General features: G+C 47.2%; 2 protein-coding genes across 3 annotated transcripts in view; one reads left to right on the top strand and one right to left on the bottom strand.

Moving 5' to 3' along the window:
* Nucleotides 1–13708, top strand: part of stox2a (storkhead box 2a) — a 22154-nt gene extending 8446 nt beyond the window's left edge. Inside the window, exons 1-4 of one of the 2 annotated variants that reach the window (XM_072462287.1) lie at nucleotides 1062–1792; nucleotides 7755–7907; nucleotides 8549–11054; nucleotides 12833–13708. In XM_072462287.1, coding sequence (XP_072318388.1) covers nucleotides 1597–1792; nucleotides 7755–7907; nucleotides 8549–11054; nucleotides 12833–13034 — 3057 coding nt within the window. In that variant the 5' untranslated portion in view covers nucleotides 1062–1596 and the 3' untranslated portion in view covers nucleotides 13035–13708. Of the gene's footprint in view, nucleotides 1–1061; nucleotides 1793–7754; nucleotides 7908–8548; nucleotides 11055–12832 lie in introns of those variants that run through there. The other variant, XM_072462286.1, reaches the window with a different exon arrangement.
* Nucleotides 13709–17986: 4278 nt separating this feature from the next.
* The window catches only part of tll1 (tolloid-like 1), a 72029-nt gene continuing 66216 nt past the window's right edge, over nucleotides 17987–23799 (bottom strand). Inside the window, exons 20-22 of the mRNA XM_072463447.1 lie at nucleotides 19862–20075; nucleotides 19111–19361; nucleotides 17987–18131 (exon numbers count right to left, since the gene is read on the bottom strand). Of these exons, the coding sequence (XP_072319548.1) occupies nucleotides 17997–18131; nucleotides 19111–19361; nucleotides 19862–20075 (600 nt within the window). The 3' untranslated portion in view covers nucleotides 17987–17996. The remainder of the gene's footprint in view (nucleotides 18132–19110; nucleotides 19362–19861; nucleotides 20076–23799) is intronic.

The raw sequence follows: 23799 nt of genomic DNA, 5'->3' as shown, positions 1-23799 counted from the left end.
TCTCTCTCTCCCACCTCGTCTTTCTCTCGCTCGCCTCTCCCCTCCCTCCCCTCTTTCCAACTCCTCCCTCCTCGCTTCTCCTCTCCCTCCTCACTACCTCCTCTCCTCTCTCTCTCCCTCTCTCTCCCTCCCTCCCCTCTTCCTCTCCCTCTCTCTCCCTCCCCCCTCCCTCCTCTCTCTCACCCTCTCTCTCCCTCTCCTCCTCCCTCACCTCCTCCTCCCCTCACCTCCTCTCCCTCACTCTCTCCCTCCCTTCCCTCCCTCACTCCCCTCCCCTCTCCTCTCTCTCTCTCTCTCTCTCTCTCTCTCTCTCTCTCTCTCTCTCTCTCTCTCTCTCCACACACTCAGACGCACGCGTTTCCACACGCGCACCCTTCGCTCGTTGGAGGTGCTCGGGAGCAGCTGCAGCATTAGCGTGGAGAGGAGATTCACCGCCGCTGACCGGAGTTTGCGTCCTCCCTCCTCCTCCTCCTCCACCTCCTCCTCCTCCCGCGCGTTAATGAATGGATGCTGCGCGGCCGTCGGTTCTGGACTCAATTCCACCGGATCACGGGGAGCGACGACGATGATGGATATCTATTCTTGACTTTTATTTATTTCTTTCTCTCTTTGCTCTCCGTGTCCCCCCCCCCCCCCCCCCCATCCCCGCCCTCTCCTGGCGCGCGGTTGTCGAAAGGACGACGGGGTCTTCGTGCGCTGCTTGATCGGATAAAGATGGAGGTGAACGTGGCACCGTCTCCGCGGCACGGCGCACTATCGAGGCCGAACGGGGACGAGATTTCACCCTTTCCCCGCCGCCGGAGTGCGCTCTTGTGTTTTTCTGGGCTCATGTGGTGAACCGGGCTATTGTCGTGGACCGGGGCCTCTCGTGCAGCCGCGGCTCTGTGACCGCGCGCGTCCGCTCAGCGCGTGGGGGGGGGGGGGGAATAAAGAAAAGGGACAAACCAGCTCTCCTTCTAGTGGAAAAGGAAAAGAAAGAGGATTCCGACAGCTTCGCCACGTTTACTCCTCTCTCCCGATGCCCCATTTCCCTCATCTCTACCCCGGGCCCCCCGCCACCTCTCCCCTCCTCCCCCCCTCCCTCCTCCCACATCAGAGCGGCTACGTAATGTGCCTCCCTACGCATGCAAATGGGGATGCTACAAATGGTGGCTGGGACCGATGCCGTTGAAAGGGTGATGCCTCCTCGCGCAGTGGCCTGGCCCTCCGCCGCCGTCGCTCCGGATCAGCCCGGGACAGCACCGCCGCGGCCCGACGTGACAACAAGCCCCGTGACGACCAGCGCGGACGCAGTGACAGTTTGTAGCTCCTCGCCGCCGCCGGGACCCGTGGATGTAAATGAGACGCGCGTCTGCCGTTGTGTGCGTGAAGGCGCGCGCCGCTTTCTGCCATGTCCGGTTTGTGATCGCTCTTAGTGGGACGCTCTTACTGATGCGGGGGAGGCATTGAGCCCGCCGTCGGTCAGCCTCCCCCTGCCCCCTTCCCCTTTCTCCCCCCCTCCCCCCCTCCTCCTCCTCCTCCCCCCATTTCGACGACCCCTCACGCCCCCCTGTCGTCCCACATGTCCCGGGGTTAAAGGTATAAAAAGGGGTCGTCATGAAGAAGAACCGTAGCGGGAATGTGCGGCAGGCCTGGCCCGGCTCGGAGCTCGGTGAGCGGCCGCTGGAGCACAGTTTGTCCCGTAGTGAGAAAGACATCCGAGTCCAGAAGCAGCAGCAGCAGCAGCAGCAGCACCTTCCTCCCCCTCCTCCCCCTCACTTCTCCTCGTCCCCGCCGAGCTACCGCGCGCCAGGTGAGTCCCACTCCATCCCGCGTGGCTCCGCCTCCTTTACGCACGGTGCACCGTTAGCTGGGGGTCTCATTCAGGGGCTTTGACAGGGTCTCATTCAGGGGCTTTGACAGGGTCTCATTCAGGGTCTCATTCAGGGGCTTTGACAGGGTCTCATTCAGGGGCTTTGACAGGGTCTCATTCAGGGGCTTTGACAGGGTCTCATTCAGGGGCTTTGACAGGGTCTCATTCAGGGTCTCATTCAGGGGCTTTGACAGGGTCTCATTCAGGGGCTTTGACAGGGTCTCATTCAGGGGCTTTGACAGGGTCTCATTCAGGGTCTCATTCAGGGGCTTTGACAGGCTCTCATTCAGGGTCTCATTCAGGGGCTTTGACAGGGTCTCATTCAGGGGCTTTGACAGGGTCTCATTCAGGGTCTCATTCAGGGGCTTTGACAGGGTCTCATTCAGGGGCTTTGACAGGGTCTCATTCAGGGGCTTTGACAGGGTCTCATTCAGGGGCTCTGACAGGGTCTCATTCAGGGGCTCTGACAGGGTCTCATTCAGGGGCTTTGACAGGCTCTCATTCAGGGGCTTTGACAGGGTCTCATTCTGGGGCTTTGACAGGGTCTCATTCAGGGGCTTTGACAGGCTCTCATTCAGGGGCTCTGACAGGGTCTCATTCAGGGGCTTTGACAGGGTCTCATTCAGGGGCTTTGACAGGCTCTCATTCAGGGGCTTTGACAGGCTCTCATTCAGGGGCTTTGACAGGGTCTCATTCAGGGGCTTTGACAGGGTTTCATTCAGGGGCTCTGACAGGGTCTCATTCAGGGGCTCTGACAGGGTCTCATTCAGGGGCTTTGACAGGGTCTCATTCAGGGGCTTTGACAGGGTCTCATTCAGGGGCTTTGACAGGGTTTCATTCAGGGGCTTTGACAGGGTCTTATTCAGGGGCTCTGACAGGGTCTCATTCAGGGGCTCTGACAGGGTCTCATTCAGGGGCTTTGACAGGGTTTCATTCAGGGGCTTTGACAGGGTTTCATTCAGGGGCTTTGACAGGGTCTCATTCAGGGGCTTTGACAGGGTCTCATTCAGGGGCTTTGACAGGGTTTCATTCAGGGGCTCTGACAGGGTCTTATTCAGGGGCTCTGACAGGGTCTCATTCAGGGGCTTTGACAGGGTTTCATTCAGGGGCTTTGACAGGGTTTCATTCAGGGGCTTTGACAGGGTTTCATTCAGGGGCTTTGACAGGGTCTCATTCAGGGGCTTTGACAGGGTTTCATTCAGGGGCTCTGACAGGGTCTCATTCAGGGGCTCTGACAGGGTCTTATTCAGGGGCTCTGACAGGGTCTCATTCAGGGGCTTTGACAGGGTTTCATTCAGGGGCTTTGACAGGGTTTCATTCAGGGGCTTTGACAGGGTCTCATTCAGGGGCTTTGACAGGGTCTCATTCAGGGGCTTTGACAGGGTTTCATTCAGGGGCTTTGACAGGGTTTCATTCAGGGGCTTTGACAGGGTTTCATTCAGGGGCTTTGACAGGGTTTCATTCAGGGGCTTTGACAGGGTTTCATTCAGGGGCTTTGACAGGGTCTCATTCAGGGGCTTTGACAGGGTTTCATTCAGGGGCTCTGACAGGGTCTCATTCAGGGGCTCTGACAGGGTCTTATTCAGGGGCTCTGACAGGGTCTCATTCAGGGGCTTTGACAGGGTCTCATTCAGGGGCTTTGACAGGGTCTCATTCAGGGGCTTTGACAGGTTCTCATTCAGGGGCTTTGACAGGTTCTCATTCAGGGGCTTTGACAGGGTCTCATTCAGGGGCTTTGACAGGGTTTCATTCAGGGGCTCTGACAGGGTCTTATTCAGGGGCTCTGACAGGGTCTCATTCAGGGGCTTTGACAGGGTCTCATTCAGGGGCTTTGACAGGGTTTCATTCAGGGGCTTTGACAGGGTTTCATTCAGGGGCTTTGACAGGGTTTCATTCAGGGGCTCTGACAGGGTCTTATTCAGGGGCTCTGACAGGGTCTCATTCAGGGGCTCTGACAGGGTCTTATTCAGGGGCTTTGACAGGTTCTCATTCAGGGGCTTTGACAGGGTTTCATTCAGGGGCTTTGACAGGGTTTCATTCTGGGGCTTTGACAGGGTTTCATTCAGGGGCTCTGACAGGGTCTCATTCAGGGGCTTTGACAGGGTTTCATTCAGGGGCTCTGACAGGGTCTTATTCAGGGGCTCTGACAGGGTCTCATTCAGGGGCTTTGACAGGGTTTCATTCAGGGGCTTTGACAGGGTTTCATTCAGGGGCTTTGACAGGGTTTCATTCAGGGGCTCTGACAGGGTCTTATTCAGGGGCTCTGACAGGGTCTCATTCAGGGGCTTTGACAGGTTCTCATTCAGGGGCTTTGACAGGGTTTCATTCAGGGGCTTTGACAGGGTTTCATTCAGGGGCTCTGACAGGGTCTCATTCAGGGGCTCTGACAGGGTCTTATTCAGGGGCTCTGACAGGGTCTCATTCAGGGGCTTTGACAGGGTCTCATTCAGGGGCTTTGACAGGGTCTCATTCAGGGGCTTTGACAGGTTCTCATTCAGGGGCTTTGACAGGTTCTCATTCAGGGGCTTTGACAGGGTCTCATTCAGGGGCTTTGACAGGGTTTCATTCAGGGGCTCTGACAGGGTCTTATTCAGGGGCTCTGACAGGGTCTCATTCAGGGGCTTTGACAGGGTCTCATTCAGGGGCTTTGACAGGGTTTCATTCAGGGGCTTTGACAGGGTTTCATTCAGGGGCTTTGACAGGGTTTCATTCAGGGGCTCTGACAGGGTCTTATTCAGGGGCTCTGACAGGGTCTCATTCAGGGGCTCTGACAGGGTCTTATTCAGGGGCTTTGACAGGTTCTCATTCAGGGGCTTTGACAGGGTTTCATTCAGGGGCTTTGACAGGGTTTCATTCTGGGGCTTTGACAGGGTTTCATTCAGGGGCTCTGACAGGGTCTCATTCAGGGGCTTTGACAGGGTTTCATTCAGGGGCTCTGACAGGGTCTTATTCAGGGGCTCTGACAGGGTCTCATTCAGGGGCTTTGACAGGGTTTCATTCAGGGGCTTTGACAGGGTTTCATTCAGGGGCTTTGACAGGGTTTCATTCAGGGGCTCTGACAGGGTCTTATTCAGGGGCTTTGACAGGGTTTCATTCAGGGGCTTTGACAGGGTCTCATTCAGGGGCTTTGACAGGGTTTCATTCAGGGGCTCTGACAGGGTCTTATTCAGGGGCTCTGACAGGGTCTCATTCAGGGGCTCTGACAGGGTCTTATTCAGGGGCTCTGACAGGGTCTCATTCAGGGGCTTTGACAGGTTCTCATTCAGGGGCTTTGACAGGGTTTCATTCAGGGGCTTTGACAGGGTTTCATTCAGGGGCTCTGACAGGGTCTCATTCAGGGGCTCTGACAGGGTCTTATTCAGGGGCTCTGACAGGGTCTCATTCAGGGGCTTTGACAGGGTCTCATTCAGGGGCTTTGACAGGGTCTCATTCAGGGGCTTTGACAGGTTCTCATTCAGGGGCTTTGACAGGTTCTCATTCAGGGGCTTTGACAGGGTCTCATTCAGGGGCTTTGACAGGGTTTCATTCAGGGGCTCTGACAGGGTCTTATTCAGGGGCTCTGACAGGGTCTCATTCAGGGGCTTTGACAGGGTCTCATTCAGGGGCTTTGACAGGGTTTCATTCAGGGGCTTTGACAGGGTTTCATTCAGGGGCTTTGACAGGGTTTCATTCAGGGGCTCTGACAGGGTCTTATTCAGGGGCTCTGACAGGGTCTCATTCAGGGGCTCTGACAGGGTCTTATTCAGGGGCTTTGACAGGTTCTCATTCAGGGGCTTTGACAGGGTTTCATTCAGGGGCTTTGACAGGGTTTCATTCTGGGGCTTTGACAGGGTTTCATTCAGGGGCTCTGACAGGGTCTCATTCAGGGGCTTTGACAGGGTTTCATTCAGGGGCTCTGACAGGGTCTTATTCAGGGGCTCTGACAGGGTCTCATTCAGGGGCTTTGACAGGGTTTCATTCAGGGGCTTTGACAGGGTCTCATTCAGGGGCTCTGACAGGGTCTTATTCAGGGGCTCTGACAGGGTCTCATTCAGGGGCTTTGACAGGGTCTCATTCAGGGGCTTTGACAGGGTTTCATTCAGGGGCTCTGACAGGGTCTTATTCAGGGGCTCTGACAGGGTCTCATTCAGGGGCTCTGACAGGGTCTTATTCAGGGGCTCTGACAGGGTCTCATTCAGGGGCTTTGACAGGTTCTCATTCAGGGGCTTTGACAGGGTTTCATTCAGGGGCTTTGACAGGGTTTCATTCAGGGGCTCTGACAGGGTCTCATTCAGGGGCTCTGACAGGGTCTTATTCAGGGGCTCTGACAGGGTCTCATTCAGGGGCTTTGACAGGGTCTCATTCAGGGGCTTTGACAGGGTCTCATTCAGGGGCTTTGACAGGGTCTCATTCAGGGGCTCTGACAGGGTCTCATTCAGGGGCTCTGACAGGGTCTTATTCAGGGGCTTTGACAGGTTCTCATTCAGGGGCTTTGACAGGGTTTCATTCAGGGGCTTTGACAGGGTTTCATTCTGGGGCTTTGACAGGGTTTCATTCAGGGGCTCTGACAGGGTCTCATTCAGGGGCTTTGACAGGGTTTCATTCAGGGGCTCTGACAGGGTCTTATTCAGGGGCTCTGACAGGGTCTCATTCAGGGGCTTTGACAGGGTTTCATTCAGGGGCTTTGACAGGGTTTCATTCAGGGGCTTTGACAGGGTCTCATTCAGGGGCTCTGACAGGGTCTTATTCAGGGGCTCTGACAGGGTCTCATTCAGGGGCTTTGACAGGGTTTCATTCAGGGGCTTTGACAGGGTTTCATTCAGGGGCTTTGACAGGGTCTCATTCAGGGGCTCTGACAGGGTCTTATTCAGGGGCTCTGACAGGGTCTCATTCAGGGGCTTTGACAGGGTCTCATTCAGGGGCTTTGACAGGCGGGACAGTGAGGCTGTGCAGCAGGCCATCTCCTCCAAGCAGGTCCAAATGATCATGGGACACATGTTTTAAATCATTACAATCAAAATAGTAATTGGGTTGGATTATTACCAGTGACGTATGACAGTGCCTTTAACATCCAGTTATGGCAAAGTCAAAATGGTTTTGTTCCACTTCATGGACAGATCCATGTTTTCTCTTCTGCCAAAGCTGCCCAAAGCCACATGAAGCTTAAGGCTGTGATTCTAAGCAGAGATAACGTCATCTTGTTGCTTAACTGACCGTTCAGCTGCACAGTAGTAAAGACAGGCCTCAGATGAGTCCATTAGTGTAACAGCTCTTTAATGTGAAATATTGTGGAACTTCGTTTGGGAAGTGGAGGTGGCTCAGTGTACAATAGTGGCGGACACTTGTGTGTGTTGTGGCGTAATCAGGGACAGTGACACTGCAGCGCAGGTGAAGGAGCCACTGATTCATTCAGCTCCTTCCGTTACAACCTCTGAGTAAGGCACATGTTTTGTGTGCGCAGCTTTAGGCCGGCCCAGCTGCTGGAGCATGAGCTCACTACTCACTCGCACACGCTGACACAACAGCCACTATGTCTGTCTGGATGCACATTCATCTTCTGTTTTTACATGTGATGAAAGGGTTTTTGGTCAAAAGAATTTGGAATCTGCGTGTTGTTTCATAAATGGTCTGCTTGAGGTGTATTAATTATACGTGTTATGTAATAGTAAATGTGTGTAAACAGATTGTGTTTAGATATGACGCTGGATGCTGTTCTCCCAGGTCTATGAGCATCAGGAGATGGCTGCTGCAGCAGATGCTTGCTTAGCTAACCTCCTCGGAGCAGGAGAAATGAGAGGCTAAGGAAGCGCAGAGAGGAGGGGTGGAGCAGCACGCTCCTGTTTGACCATTACATCATAGCTTCACACGCTGCGTGTGCCTGCTGTTCATTCATGGTGTGACACCCGTGTGTGCTCCTCTCTAGGTGACGTGTCTCCCATCACCATGTCACCCATCAGCCAGTCACAGTTCATCCCACTGGGGGAGATCTTGTGTTTGGCCATCTCTGCCATGAACTCTGCCCACAAGCCGGTCAACCAGGAGGCTCTGGTGGAGCACCTCACTGCCAGCTTTCCAGGTATTTGCTCTCAGCCTGTTCCACAGTCATTACCCTGTAAATACTCATCATCAGTAACCATTGAAGTATTTGAATTACATTCTCAGAATAAGTCATAGTGGAACATGTAGGTTGCATCATGATACACAGGAGTGATGTAACTCTTAGCAACACGCTGCTGTGCTGGACAAAGGTTAGGATTTGTATTGTTTAAAATATATAATAAACACTTCTACATTTGACAAGTGTTTAGACACCTAAGTAAAGCATGAGCCGTGTTGCCACGGTTACTCTTGAATGTTTTAAAATAGGCTGCAGATTGTAGTTAATCTGTTGGGTAATGGCTGATGAAAGACGCTGCCAATTTACGCAGGTTAACAAATCAAATTAGACAGAGGTATAGACGACGTGTTGTCTTTAACTGACTCTGGAAAAGAATCTGAGCCTGTTTAGGTAAAGGACAAATATATTTGCTTGTAAATTTGTAACGCTAATGATATTGTACTTTATAGTTATTACTACTTTATACTTTGCTGTCTACACAATTTACCAACTCTGAACTCTTCAAATTACGATGCCATGAAAATGCAGCCTTTTCACCCAAATGTGATTGAATTCAGATGATTCTAAACCGCTGACACTTGTAATGTGTTTTGTTTCAGGCGTGCCTACACCGAGCTCCGAGGTTCTGAGACACACTTTGAACATGCTTGTGCGAGAACGCAAGATCTACCCAACTCCAGAGGGCTACTTCATCGTCACCCCCCAGACCTACTTCATCACCCCCTCCCTCATCCGCAGCAACAACAAGTGGTACCACCTGGACGACCGGCTCCCGGAGCGGCAGCAGCCATCCCAGCAGTCCCAACAGCAGCCCACACAGTCATGTACCTCCCCTCCCACCACCAGCTCCACCCCGGGCCTGAGAGAGAGGCCGGCCCGCAAGCATCACAATGAGTCATACGCTTTTCGTGATGAGCCAACCAGACTGCACGCCTCTGCGCTCCAAACCAAGTCACCAAAGGAGCATCGGATGGACTCGTATCAAAGTAAGCCCAGTAAGGATCACAAAGGAGATCTTCCACCTGGGACGTCCGCCAAGGAGTACAGAGGTGACCCCCCATCATACCCCTACCCCCCACCAGCCACATCCCCTCCCATCCAGCATTCAGCACCTGCATTAGACCCCGACAAGAGCAAAAGTCTCCCCTCTTTCCCATACAAAACTGACACCCTGACCAAAAAGAAGGAGGGAAGTGGTGGAAGTGGAACCGCAGAGAAGCAATCCAAAAGGTTTGGACTCCGACTCTTTAGATTAAGTTTTAAGAAGGACAAATTGAGGCAATTAGCAACTTTCTCAGCTCAGTTTCCCCCAGAGGAGTGGCCTCTTCATGACGAGGAAGTTCCAACAACATCTATTCCCCGTGAAGTAGAGATGGAAATCATCCGGAGAATTAACCCCGACCTCACAGTTGAGAATGTGGCTCGGCACACAGCCGTCATGAAAAGGTTAGAGGAAGAGCGAGCTCAGAAGAACAAGGCTAGCTCTGCTCAACACAGTACTCGCAGTCGCAGGGGCCGGGGTCACCGGAGGGCCCCACATGGAAAGTCTCGCTCCCACAGTAAACCTCGCACCTCCAGAGGAGACCCCTCTGAGGGTTCAAACTGGGACCTTGTTTTCATGGAGAGAGATTATCGCTTCTTCAGCCACTCGCTGGTCCGCTCGCCTCGGGAGGCTATGTACACTCTGGAGCGCAGGCGGAGTGGAGGGACCACGTACTTGGTCCACAGCAATCCAAACATCACAGAATCAAACTGCCCTGTTGCCCCCGAGTGGGACGTGTCTGGGGAGCTCGCCAAGAGACGCACGGAGATGCCATTTCCTGAGCCTTCTCGTGGGACTTGCCAGTCCAGAGTGCAGAGGAGTCACAGTCACAATCAGGACCGAAAGTCCCGCCATGACAGATCTGATCAGGCGAAGGAACGCTCCCGCTCCATGGACAATTCTCTTAAAGGCCCGTCTCTGGGAGCTCCAGAGGTATTTGAAGCTCCACTGGAGGAGCGCAGTCACTACTACACTGACGATGGAACTCTGCGGGCCACACAAAAGTCCTCCCACTACTCAAGGATCATGTTCTCTGCTGCTAAGTTCCACTCAGACTTTAATGTGCCTGATTTGGGGAAGGGGACTTTAGATGAATCAAGGATCCGGAGTACAATTGAGAGGAACAAAAGCAGAGACAGTTTACCAACGTACAATGAGCTAATGGGACTTTCTCCAAAGCCCTCAACAGATGAGTACTTCCAGTGCAATACATCAAATGAAACAATCTTAACTGCCCCTTCGCCTCAGGCAAAATCAGAATATGACACATTAACCTCATCAGGGGGACTCCGAAAGGGCTCTCCAGCTGACCGGCAAACGCCTCACCTCACCTCTACTCACACGATGGAGTACAAAGAGGATTTGTCGGCAGCAAAAGGACAGAGTGGCTCTATGCGTCTGACGCCAAGCCAAACGCCAGAGCCGGCGCAAAATGCACGTTTGACACCGCACCAACACAATGTGGACCCTGGAGGGGGAGGCGGAGGGTTGGTGATCAAGAGGAAAGAGATCTTCAGCAAGGACACTTTGTTCAAACCTCCACACAATGCCTTGTCCACAGGCTTCGTGGACAGCAGCTACACCAAGTCTGGCACATTGCGGAAAGCCTCACATGCCAAATCAACAGAGGCCCTTGACAATCCTGAGCCCCAGCAGCCTTCCAATTCAGCTACTTCCTCAGCGTCACCTGCAGTTCTACAGGGCTGCCTCGAGCCAACCGTCCCCTCTGCCTCCTTTGACTATTATAATGTATCAGACGATGAGGATGAAGAGGAGGCCGAGGAGGACTCGCACAAGGAGTTGGCGACGCCTGAGGATAGCAAAGAGCACGGGGAGGGTGGTGGTACAGGCGGAGGCGGGGGAGGCAGCGGGGAGGGAACCATGAAGTGGCTCCTTGAGCGAGAGAAGGAGCATGACCTGCAGAGGAAACTGGAGACCAACCTGACCCTCCTCAGCCCCAAGGAGACGGACAACAGCAGCAGTCAGAAGTCAGCCCACTCAGCCCGCCTGGACAGCATAGACAGCAGCAGTGTCACTGTGGACAGTGGCTTCAACTCCCCCAGGTCTGTGCAGTACACACGCCCGCAACACAGCCCCGTTTAAACCGTGCAACTCAACATACATGTGTTTGGCTCGTTATCACTAATCGAGCCACTGCTTTCTATACAGTCACTGTCATTAGAAACTGGAGGTAGTCGTGTAAATGTGGGCCAATGACATGGTTCAAAATGAATGGAGGGCATAAGGGATGGGACAAGACGAGACCGTGTCCATGTGAGATGAGACCAGATTTTGACCGGGGCTGTGAGCATCTGGCTGTTTAGTTGGTTAATCGGCATTTTCGATGAGTGAGTTAGAGTAAGTTGCAGCCCGGTGGTCGAGTGGTTAAGATGGCAGCACACACGCCAGGCTCTGTATTGAATCCCAGCTTCGACAGTTCACTGCATGTCCTCCCTCTCATCCCCATTTCATGCTGAGCTGTCCCGTCTAAGCCTCTAGGCAAAAACATCTTTAAAAAAGTAAAATAAAAGATTCAGTTTTAGGGCTTTTTTAGTTTAGTCACTTGTTTACCGGTGCTTCACTATTTGCATGGTTGTTTTTGTGTTGTAAACGCTTCACAGGTCAGAGATCATGTCACACCCCCTTTTAGATGATGCTCAGAGATTAAAGTCAAAAACAGCCCTAAATTTGTGGAATTGTGCGATTGAGTTCACAATTTTGGCTTTACATTTTTTGATTTATGTATTTTTTCTGCAGTAGCGTCCAAAGAGGTATAACTCACCAACTTCCAACCATTTTTGTCCAAGGCAAACGTAAACACATGGAAGAAAAACATCCTCATGTTCACAGTTTCATCTTGTGAGATCTTGTGGCATGAGTCTAGTCACATCCTACAGGCCAAATATTAAATAACTTTACAGAAGAATGTGTGTCTACTACGGTTGGCCAAAGTATCTTAAATCAGATACTAACCAATACTTAAACTAGTATCAAAACTACTCGATTGAGCAAAAAAAATGAAATAAACAAGAAAAAAGGTCCTGAATTTTTTTTTATTGTCTTTATTTTTGTCAGACTGAGTAAAAGATAAGAATAGAAAGAAAGTATTATTTGTGTAAAAAGATCAATTATTTATGATTGTGGTATTGATATTTGTATCGAGTATCAAGCTTATATCTTAGTATCGAAATTGAGTTTGAAATTCTAGTATCATGACAACACAACACGTACTGTCCACAGTATTTATTAGTCTGGTACTCAGAGACACAGTACTTTTTAAGTGCGTGTACATTGAATAAGTTGTTTTTTATATGCAATGCATCACACAGCAAAATTCACCACAGCAAAATTAAATACATGTCTGTAATAATATAAAGTTTCAAACCATTTAGATTGAGGTGTAATTGTATTTATTTTAGTCATTTATTTTGTCATCTGATCCAATTTCAGCAAAACTGACTTTTTTTAAATTATAGACAATACAATACAGTGTTATTTAATTTAAACATTACATCTCGCGACCCACTGATTGAAGCGTCTGATTTGTAGTATTATAGCTAGTTTACCTCATTTTATTGGACAGTTGACATTTTCCGCCACATATTTCTCATACAACCCTCTGGCACTTGGCACCGCCCGCACAGTAGATCTGGGTTTGTGGCTTTAATATCGCGGGATTATCCATTTCTAGACCGCAATGTATGTTTGAAAATAGTTTTGTATTTTGGCACTAATCCTCTTTGTAGCTAAGCGCCCTGCCGTCCACCCCGGCTACAGCGTGTTTTGTTTGCATCTTCTTTGTGTGATCTAAGCGCTGCCGTTGCACGTCTTCCCCCCGCAGGACACGGGAGAGCCTCGCGTCCAACACGTCCAGCATCGTGGAGAGCAATAGGCGGCAGAACCCGGCGCTGAGCCCCGGCCACATGGGCACCAGCGGCATGGGGCTGCCGTTCAGCTTCCGCGCCGTCCCCGAGCCCCCCAACGCGCAGCCCGAGAAGCTCCAGAAGTCGTCCAACTGCCTCGCCTCCATCACCAGCGTCTGACGGGCGCCGACCCCGGGGCACGGGGCACGGGCGCTGTGAAGGGGGGACCACCGCAGGGGCCGGAGGGGAGAACAGAGAGAGAGAGAGACCTTTTTCACGCTTTTGGACCTCGGTGTACGGGATCACGCGGACCATCCACACACGCACTCACCGCCCATTTTCGATTCTAACTGGGACTGTTACAATAAAGTGGCATGGCTCAAAGAGACTGTTCCCACAGCTTCAAAAACTCTACTGCAAAAAAAAAAAAAATTAAATAAAAAAAATCACAGGATAAATAACACGGAGGAGGCCGCTCGAAGCACTACTCGGATTCCGGTGACGTGGACTCTAGTTTGGGATATAACCAGATTCTTCAATATTGGTATTGGAAAGTAGTAGACTATAGGATTCAAGTTACATTTGGAAATATGGAAAACCTTTTTTATATTGCTTAACGATACCGATTAAATGTTCTCAAAATAGCGTCAGTTCAGCAGGACAATTCTATGTTATCAGCACAAACGTCACGACGAGACAATAAAAGGCGAAACCCCGAGAACAATGAATGAGAGATATAAAAAACATAAATCAGTTCCGATTTGTGTAACGCAATGCAAATGATGTATGTATACTCGATACTTTTGATATCCTAATTATTATAATGGTGGTATTAAAGATGCTATGTGACCAAACGTATGTTCACGGTCTCTTGCGGCGTAAAACATTCGAGTTCAAGCCACGTGTAGTGTCAATACATACGGCCAAATTATGCCTTTTGCAGTAGTTTAGAAACATTTTTTTTTTTTTTAAACATTTGGAGATACTTTTCCATTTCACTGTAGCAAGTAGTGGATTGTCATTGTCAAAAAATGGCTGAACAATATTCCTGAACATTGTGTGTATGAACTGGAGTTTAAAAAAAATGAATCAATAAATGCAAGTTAGTAGAGGGATGGGGCAGGGATAGGGGGTATGGGAGAACAGACATTTTCTGTGCCGGGTTAGCGCTCTTTTTTTCACAGCACGAAGGTCCTGGGATCGATTCCAGTTTGCATGTTCTCCCCGTGTGGATTATTCATCCCAGTGGGTCATTCCTGGTCAAATAAAGGTCAATAACATAAAATAATAATAATAATGAGGACAACGCCGCCATAAAATGTACAAAAGCTCATTTAGTGTATTTGTACTCACCCTCTGCAAAATGTTTCTAATGTGATGACACGTGACGCCAGATTTGAATGACAGCGGTCACTGAGGCCACTGAACCCACTGATCCGGTGAAGCCTCCTCAACACACACATTCAAACAAATCCAAGCTACGGTAACATTTTTTTTTTTTACATCGAGTCGCAAGACACAGGGTTTTATTAACAAACGATCTTTTTTATTTACATTTCTTTTATCCTGTCGACAAGCCACAGAACCGACTCGAACACATGCACTTTGGTTATTGCACCCTGGCGTGAAATCCTTCGCGCGCGCGCCCTCTGGTGGTGGACTCGTGCCCTCGTGCGTGTGCTGCTCAGGCGTGTGACAGCTCAGGTTTATTCCAGCAGATCCTATAAAGGTAAGTGGATGTCCTCACCGATCCCATCACAACTGTTCCAAACGTGTTCGCCGAAGCGTTCGCGAACAATCGGGATGTTTGACTCTCGTCGCCGCGGAAACGATGTCGGCTTTTGGTCTATACTGGTTGGCAATGTGCAGAAGAGTCCATGGTCAAAATGTGTACGATTCAAGTAAACAAACGGTGTGCATTGACATTTGAGAACGTCAATAAGGATGGATCATGTCCCAGTTTTAGAGTCTGAAATCCACAAACGTAATGATGAATTGTATCACTTAAATCACAATCGTGCCACCACCAATGCTATTGTTGTGAAGATTATTATTTCTGTGCAATTGACAAGATATTTAACCTTGTGCCTTTGTCTGTTTGTCTTGTTTGTTTGTTTGTTTGTTTGTTTGTGTGTGTTTGTTTGTGTCTTGTACAATTCATAATCCACAGTATTCAAATCTGACCTGCCATAAACTATATTAAACTATGGAATATTATGTTATGTTATATTTAAAATGCAATACTAAAAATGGCATGATACAAATTTCGATTCCATAATTCATGATAAAAAAATAAAAAACACTTTTTTTTTTTTTTTTTAACAAAATAATGTAATTTTCCAACACAAATTAACCGTACTTTCTGTCAAATTACCATGTGGTCTTATTATAGTGCTGAAATAGATCAAGACAATTCCGAAACTAAACAAGAAATGTCCAATTTTATCCTGTTTAAGTGTTTTGTTGTTGTTGTTGTTGTTGTTGTTGTTGTTTACAGTATCCACCATTTTAAATGCTAAAGACTCGTATCTGGACATCAATCATGTTTGACAACCCGAATGTCACGTGAACCAAACCGACTGCACAACACGGCAACGACTCATCAATAGAAATGCTAAACGTACAAATCTGGACTTTTATATTCAGGTTATTTGATGTAAAAAGATGAGAATAGACGTGTTTTCCTCACGAGTCGCGTCACAGGAGCAAGTCTTGGCACAGATATTCAACTTACTCTACACACGACGCACAGACACACAACTAATGCACAGGTATTCACTGCAAAAACGCAAATACTGTATGTATATCACGGGCATAAAAAATACTTTGGAAGAATATTAAGTTGACTAGTTTTCACCAAGTTATATTTAGTTGTGTTTTGTAATTGATTCATGCCATTTCGCAAAACAACGCAGCTTGAAATAAGAGAATACATTTGCCAAAAGAGTTATCGCAATTTTCTCCACTCACTTGTGAATACGTTAGCTTGAAATGAGAAGAAAAAAGCATTAAAGTTAGTCAATAACTCTAGGTTTGTCACGGCGATGAATCCAAACGAGTGAAAACGACGCAAATTAGGAGTAAAGTTCTGGATTCAAGCATTGGGGACTGATAGCCAATAGGAAAGGTTTGTGCGTATTTTGTTCTAGTTCATTTGTTTTGAAAATGGGATTCTAAATTTAACATCTTAATAAATAATCTCGCTCTTGATATGTTTTCACAGCCGCCAATGTGCGCCACCCGAACCCCGGGCGGGACAAGAAAAGGAAAGTGTCTGAAGAAAGCACAACGTTCATTACTACGTCTTTTTATCCGCGTTAAAAATATTTCTATTGGATGCAGAAATGTAATCTTTGCGTTCTCTTATTTATTTCATTATTACATTCAATTGATAAAATGTTAAGAAATGCAACACAGTTTAGTTTATTTATCGCATAAAGGCAAAAAGGGGTTTGGTGGCTCCCGGTGTTTCCTTTACCGCCGACCCCCTCCGCCTGGCCTCTGGGGGTCAGTACTGTAGTAGTAGTAGTAGTAGTATTGTGTTTAAAGACTGTCTAGAGTGAATTATATGTATTTCTTACACACTGGGGGCAAAATAGTAAAGTGTTTTCTTGTTTTCGTCATCGGCGGATGTATTTAATGTGGCGATAACTGGTTGGTGCCCCCGTGGTTGGTGCCCCCGTGGTTGGTGCCCCGCTGGTTGGTGCCCCGCTGTGATGTTCTGCTTGGAGCGCCTCTGAATTCAAGTGGTTTTAACAAACCCAGATCATACTCTTTTTGCAGTGCATACCATTTACCACACTTTCTTTCTTCAACCGAGTATCTAAGGTGGTGCGTTTATTTCGATTTTATTTTGTCTTTTTGTCAGAACGGCCTGTGCAATGGGAGCGACCTCCTTAAGGCAAAAGTAGTTCCACAGGAGCAGTGCTTCAGTGAGCTGTCGTTCTGTGTATTTTAGCACCAAGGGAATCCAACCTTCATCGTTTGTGTTCATGCGTTATAAAAAAAAACACAAAAAAACAACACAAAAAAACAATTCCCTTTCCAAATCCGCAGAGATGTAAAAACATGGTCCAATAATAATAATGAGGACGAGGAAAAGGTAGGACACGGCAAAAGGGGACGCACAATGAAAAACAAGGCTTCACAACAGAGATGTACTGATCCAATTTCCAAACACCAGCGACTGAAATGAGCTTTTATAATAAGGCAAGATTAGGATTGATCATTAAAATGCTCATGAAATCTCAAAGAACGATATAAGAAGAATGTAGAAAAACAGTATTGTAAGCAAGTTTGTGGCGAGTTCACTCCCAAAAAAAAGCATTTAAACTGAATTATAGCTGTAGCGAAAATAGACAAAAACACACAGTCATATTAGTTGTATGTTACTCATTAGCAGCATTGTATTTTACTCGTTTATGTGCACTCAACTGTTGAGAAATGTCTACACTTTGAGCAGGATCGACGCTCAAAGTGAGGACATTACAGGATCGACAATATACCGCGTGTAAACTGTATATTGTCACTACAAATATTACACATTACAGCCGCAGCGCCCACTTCCTAACGCCGCTAACACCGGCCACGCTACGTATTTGCTGATATTTGCGTTTGAACCAGTACATCTCTTATCACGGGACACACATTTTTGCACGTCGTCCAAAAAAAAAAAAAAAAAACGAGAAAAAAAAACACACAAAAAACCGACTGAGGATCAACTCCCTGTCGCATCTTCTCTGTACACATCTGTACAAACAACAGTAAACACGAAATTACGATACGCGGCGTGTGAAATGGACACGACCCGGGGCAGTTCAGTCCTTCATCCTGGCATCAAAGGCATGTTTTGTCTGGACGTTCGACGTGTGGTCGGCGTGCGCAGCTCATGAGTCCAGCTATGAGTCAAGACGGCCCACTTTGCATCTGTACACGTGTCCCGCAAACCGCATCGTGGCCTCCCTCGCGGTAACCAGGTAACCAGTTAGAATGGCACTCCCCGTACGAGACAGAGGGGGCAGCAGAGGTCCCGGGGGAGGGGGGGGGCTCCGTGTGGACGAGCTGTGTGTGTGTGTGTGTGTGTGTGTGTGCATGCGTGCGTGCGTGCGTGTGTGTGTGTGTGGCTGAGCAGAGGGACGGTGGTCATTTCCTGCTCAGAAGACTCTCCTGGAACTTGGTGCTGGAGTAGCGCACGTGAAAGCCCTTCTTGCTGATGGTGTCGTCGCTGTGGAAACGGATCAGCATGGTGTCGCCGGCGGAGTAGATTCCCTCCCTGGGCTGAAACGAAAAGAGGAAAAAGCTTATGTCACGTGCAAAGGGTCTGACAGCGAAGGTTAAAATGTAAAAAATAAAAAAATAATAAGGTAAACGGTGTCAGTTTTCTGGTGAGGAGCTGTTGTTGTTGTTGTTGTTGTTCTGACTAGAATGTTGCACAAAATAGCACCAATCTCAGTCTACACAGAGATAGAGAAGTATTTATTGGCAATAAAAACTGCTGTTATTGAATCAATGAGAGACGTGCACCCTCTAACGTCTAATTACGTGGTTCTGTACCTCATTTAGCTGATAATTTGTATTAAAATGCCTTTATTTATGCCCGTCTCCTGTCTACTACATTAAAAAGAGAAGTATTCATGAGTCATCTCTTGTGCATAAGGGACTGTGTTGTGGTGTTTTGCCAAGATATTTTACAAGCCAATGAAGTAAAAAGATAAAATCACGAGAATCTACGATAAAAAAACATTATACCGTATTTTCCGGACTATAAGTTGCACCTTTTTTTTTATAGTTTTGGCCAGGTTGCGACTTATACTTGTATTTATACTTATACTTCTACTCCGGAGCGACTTATATGTGATATTATTTGTTATTTTAACACTTGCAACCGCATTTCATTCTCCAGTTCTATTATGCATTTTTTGGCTGGTGAGACTTCAGTGCGACTTATAGTCCGGAAAATACGGTAATTACTTGAACTGTTGTTTTAAAAGGCTATGAAGAATGATAGTTCACCCATTTTACCAGCAAATACAGGTGTAAAAACGTTTTATTGTGGATTCAGGCAAAACAAAATGTTGCAGGCAAAAGATAAAATATCCTGCTGCGACGAACAAGTGATGAATTTGAAAATGGCAAAAACCTGTCGTACGCACTTCAAGCCGTTTTATAGAGATTTTGCGGTTCAAACAGAACAAAATGTGAATATCGCATCTGAGAACAACGGAGGGGACCAGATAAAAGCCGACCCCTGACTTACCCCTGAGCCACAGAAGCGCCCCAGCCTGTGCGCGTTGTTGTCCAGGCCGTTGTAGAGCTCGATGTAGTCGTAGCCGCAGTCCGCCTCCTCCTCCACCTCAAACGTGATGAAGGTGAGCTCGATGCCGTAGCCCTGCTCCGCCATCAGCAGCCACTCGCAGTCCGTGTGGCCCGGGTAGTTGTTGTCCCCAAACTGCGGGTGGGAATAAAGGTTCTTCTGACGCACATCTGCTCTGAGACGACCTCCACACTCTGGAAGATGAGAGCAGAACGTGCAGTACGAGAACATGAGCACTAGAGGGAGCTGTTACTCTACAGTCAGACTCAACAAGCAGGAAATGAACAATGTAAAATTCAGGATATGAGTGTTGTTTTTGAGTAGTTTTAAGATTTATTTTCTTTAATTTGTTGATCTAAATTGTTGGACTTGTCAGCAGAATAAGAAATGTTCACTTTCTAACTAAATGTGTAAGAAATAGTGCTGCCTGGACAGATCATTCTAAACGACGTTAGAGGTGGGCAATATATCCAAATTTAGATCATATTGTGGATGTTGTATTGAAGATATGCAACGTTTGAGGCCCAGTGTTATCAGCATAATCCAAAAATGATTGAGAATTCCCATTTGTATCAATATCGCCCACGCCTGAAGAAACAAAAACATATCAAATCACTCTACAAACTTTATATAATCAACATTTCTAAAATAACCCAAACCCAGGTGATGTTTGTCAGCGTGATGAGGCACAGACCTGTGGAGTGCGTGGCCTGGAAGCCTTTCCTCTGCACCGAGGCGTCGGAGATGAAGCGCAGGTACATCTTGTTGCCGGTGGAGACCAGAGGCTCGGGGGTCTTGCTGCCGCACAGGCGTCCCAGGATGGTGGCCGTGTCGCCGGCGCCGTCGAAGGCCTCCAGGTGGTCGTACGCGCACTCCTGATGCTGCTCGATCTCAAACTCCGAGAAGCTCTGCAAACACACAGCACCGCGACGTCACTTAGCAACAAAACTGCAAGAAAAGGGCCATTTTTAGTCAGTGTTTTGCCTAATTGCGCTTCTATTTCCATTAAAAAAAAGGCAAATCTGATGCACTGAGAACAAACTGGGAATGACACATGGGCACGCACAAGCTGGGGGCAGCGCAGACAAAATATCCGTACCGAATATCATCTAAACTGTTGATATTGGACCGATATCTAAAAAAGTCCTAAACGTGCCCTACTATAGTGACGTTTCAAGTAGCAGATTGTCATGTAAATTTTATTGTTTTTAAAGTGGCTTCGTAAACCCAACATGTGTCACTCGGATTCTTAATTTTTCTAGTAATTGCAGGGGTCTGGGCGGGGATAGGGGGTAGGTGAAAACAGGTATTTTTGGAGCCTCAGTTGCGGTACAAGTCAGGATCGCCCAAATGTGCCGGAATCATTCTGAATACAACTTTGAGCGAACTAATGACGTGGAAACACCATTGTAATAAGATTAAATTCTCTTTAAAGTTTAAAAGTATCTTAATAATAATGTCTGTCACAATATATTTCCATGTCAGTATTTTGAGTGCAGCCCAAGTACAATGTATAAAGGTAGAATGGTGTGTCTGGTGTTATAAGTTTATTAAAAGAGTAATGGCTCGTACACACCGTGGCGGCCGAATCGCGCCCGACGCAGAATTTGAGCGTGTGTACATTTGAAAGACAAAACGCACCGGACGCGCGTTCGACGCCCTGGACGTGCGTCCATAAAATACACTCAGCAGCAGACGTGCGTCCGAGTCGTCCTGCACATGCTCAGTGGAGGAGTTGTGCTGTGTTGCTTTTCTCGTGGTGTAAATAGAGTTTAATGTTGGACCATGGCTTTGGTCTATTAACTTTACAAAGTCCAAAAGCAGAGGCGAAGGGCTCCGGGGCCCGTCTGGGACCCGCAGATACTTCAGAGCTGAGCAGAGTTTAGTCAAAATCATTATTTGCTCCAAGAGCTGCATTTTGAGTATTTTTTTTTATCTTGCGGGTTTGTTTTGGGTCTTTTTCCGGGTCATCTCTGATTGGCTGCTGCGGTGCATCTGCTGCAGAGCTGAACAAAGCTGAACATGTCGCGCCGGCCGCTTTGGGCGCCTCGGGGCGCTTCATACGCGCGCTCAAAGCGTCGAGAGCATACGAAAACGTACCAATCGTGCCTCAAAAACGAAGAAATCGCACCGCGGGAAACGAACGACGTGCTTGACACGCGTTTACATAGACTTTGAATGTAAACTGGACGCTTCGGCCTTAATGAACATGAAGCTGAAGCCTGTTTGAAATTCACTGGAGAGTCACAGCCTCTGCGTGTTATTATATTTATTTTACATACTTAAAAACACATTAAACGGTCAATAGTGTTTTGGTCGGTCACTCAGCTACCGTAATTATTTTAATTATGACTATAAGGATACGAACAACAGTAGAAAACATCATATTTGGAGTCAATAGTGAGTTTAATCTTCTTCCTTTTACAGACAAATGCTCTGTTTCTTAGTCCTTTTCTGTAAACAGTGCGGTCGTACAGTCTTGAGGGCAGTTTGGGTCAGATTCACGGTCAAGTTAGGGGCTTTTGCCAGTTTCACGCCTTCTCCTCCCTCAGAAGACTAATCGATCGGCAGGGCGTGTCTTTGGAATTTCCCTTCGTACGAACTTCAAAACGAACCTTTAAAAACATCTTCACAGGCGACATGAATCACACAAGTGTCTAAGTGATGAACCTCGCCCGGCAGCTGTCGCACAGATTCGCCGGCGGTTAGCGAAACAGGGCGGGGCTTGCGGCGTCGATGGAAGCGAAGATGAGCGATTAAGGAGACATGCCCTTTTCACACAAATCCAGCACGAACAAAATGAAAAATGAAGTCTACAAATTCGCAAGAGGCAAGAATTCGTTTACGATCTGAGCGATTTTTTTTGTTTGAGTTGTTTGTTGACATCGTCGAGAAGTGAGCGACACCTTTATCAGCTGACGACGACACAGAGAGTCCTAATGGGGGTAAAATATTCTTACTTAATCCCTTTAATGGGCATGATGTGTATTAAAGCGCCCCCTACAGGTCGGACAACTCATTGAACTAAAATCCAGTTAAGATACATATATTTGGAGTTTTCCTAAAAATTATGAAAATTTTATCACAGAACAGCACATTTTTCAGGTTTATAATTTCACTTCCTGATTGTAATTGATGACATCACACTTGGAAAACACTGGGCCAAAACTCATCTAATGTCACATTTTTTAAATTTGACAAATACAAATATATGAGACAACTTGACTTAATGTTTAGAGAGTTAAAAAAAAAAGTTGTTTCTTTGTGTAAATTCTGCATAAACTTTGACTGGAATGTGTGTAGAAAATGACAGGAAGTGACATCACACCAGGGACAGGGACCAGGGAGAAGTTTTTTCCACAAATACCTGCTCGATTGGTGTAAAACTATAATGTATATGTACAATAGGTATAAATACACTAAATAAAGTCAAAATTTGTGAATCGTAAGAACTTGTAAGAGGCACTTTAAATATAGTGCAAAGCCTGATAATAATAAGAAATGTGTGATATCATCGATGCTTTTTCCTACAGTAACTTATTTTACTGCTATTTAAGTAAGAGTAAAATGTTCTTATATATAACTTCTTTCTGTCGTAGTTTGTATTGGAAAAGACTGCGATAAGCGCGAAGGCTGTTTAATTACTGCAACATCCATATTGTGAGAGCTAAATGTACTTTTTGACTCAATAATTTCAGCTATATTGAAAATAAAATTCCTTAACTTACAAGTCAAACTCAGTCAAAACTAAAATGTAACATTGACAAAACCAAAATTAAATCAACGTTACGTCAGCACTTAAAATAAAATAAAATACAAAGCTAAATCATATCTGCCTTCTAATTCGAATAAAAACACACATTTCACCTTGGTGTTAGTGCGATATATTTAGTTTGTTGCGATTAGAGATGTCACGATATAAAATGTTTGTATTATAAAAAAAAAAAACATGATTTGTTGATTATTCTCTATTGCAGAGCTCCAAACAAACAACTGAGAAATCTTTGTCCAACGCACTAATATTCCTCAGGTTTGTGACAGGCTGAATGACACAAAACATACAAAAAGTCAAAATGTGACAAAAAACAGCCAGAAAAAACCTGTACTTTACTTTTTCATTAGATTGAAGTCAAAAGATTTTGCTTCCTACAATTGTCACATTATAATTGCTTTAGTTCTTACAGTTATTCTGTGAGCTGAACAATAACGACTGTCGATTAACCCGACAGCTGCGATATCGATTGCCTCATATCGGCGGTATCGATACTCCAGCCGCGGCATAAACACCAGAGACTCAACAATTGAGCGTCTGAAATACGACAACTGACCAAACTGTTCCAAAACAACCATCAGCGACTCCTCCTTCCCGCAGAACACTCAGAGACGTGACACAAGAGCGACGCCCCGAGGCCGCAGGCACACGGAGAGTCCCTGTGTGTCGTTTACGGCGTCCACAACGACCCAAAATCATCACGATGCCAGTTTGACCTTCGAAAACAACGATCCTAAAACAGACTTTGCTTCTTTTTTGCCCTTCACTGCACATCAGATGAACACACAGGTCATGATTACATCCACGTGTTGTGCCTCGGACGCAGTGTTGACACATAAAGCCTAATGTTAATTGCATGC

The sequence above is a fragment of the Eucyclogobius newberryi genome, unplaced genomic scaffold, assembly GCF_026437365.1.
Source record: "Eucyclogobius newberryi isolate DKJ021-1_F unplaced genomic scaffold, fEucNew1.0.hap1 SCAF_4, whole genome shotgun sequence".
Lineage (NCBI taxonomy): Eukaryota > Metazoa > Chordata > Actinopteri > Gobiiformes > Gobiidae > Eucyclogobius > Eucyclogobius newberryi.
Note: the sequence above shows the minus strand (reverse complement) of the source record. Positions and strands in the feature narration are given on the sequence as shown.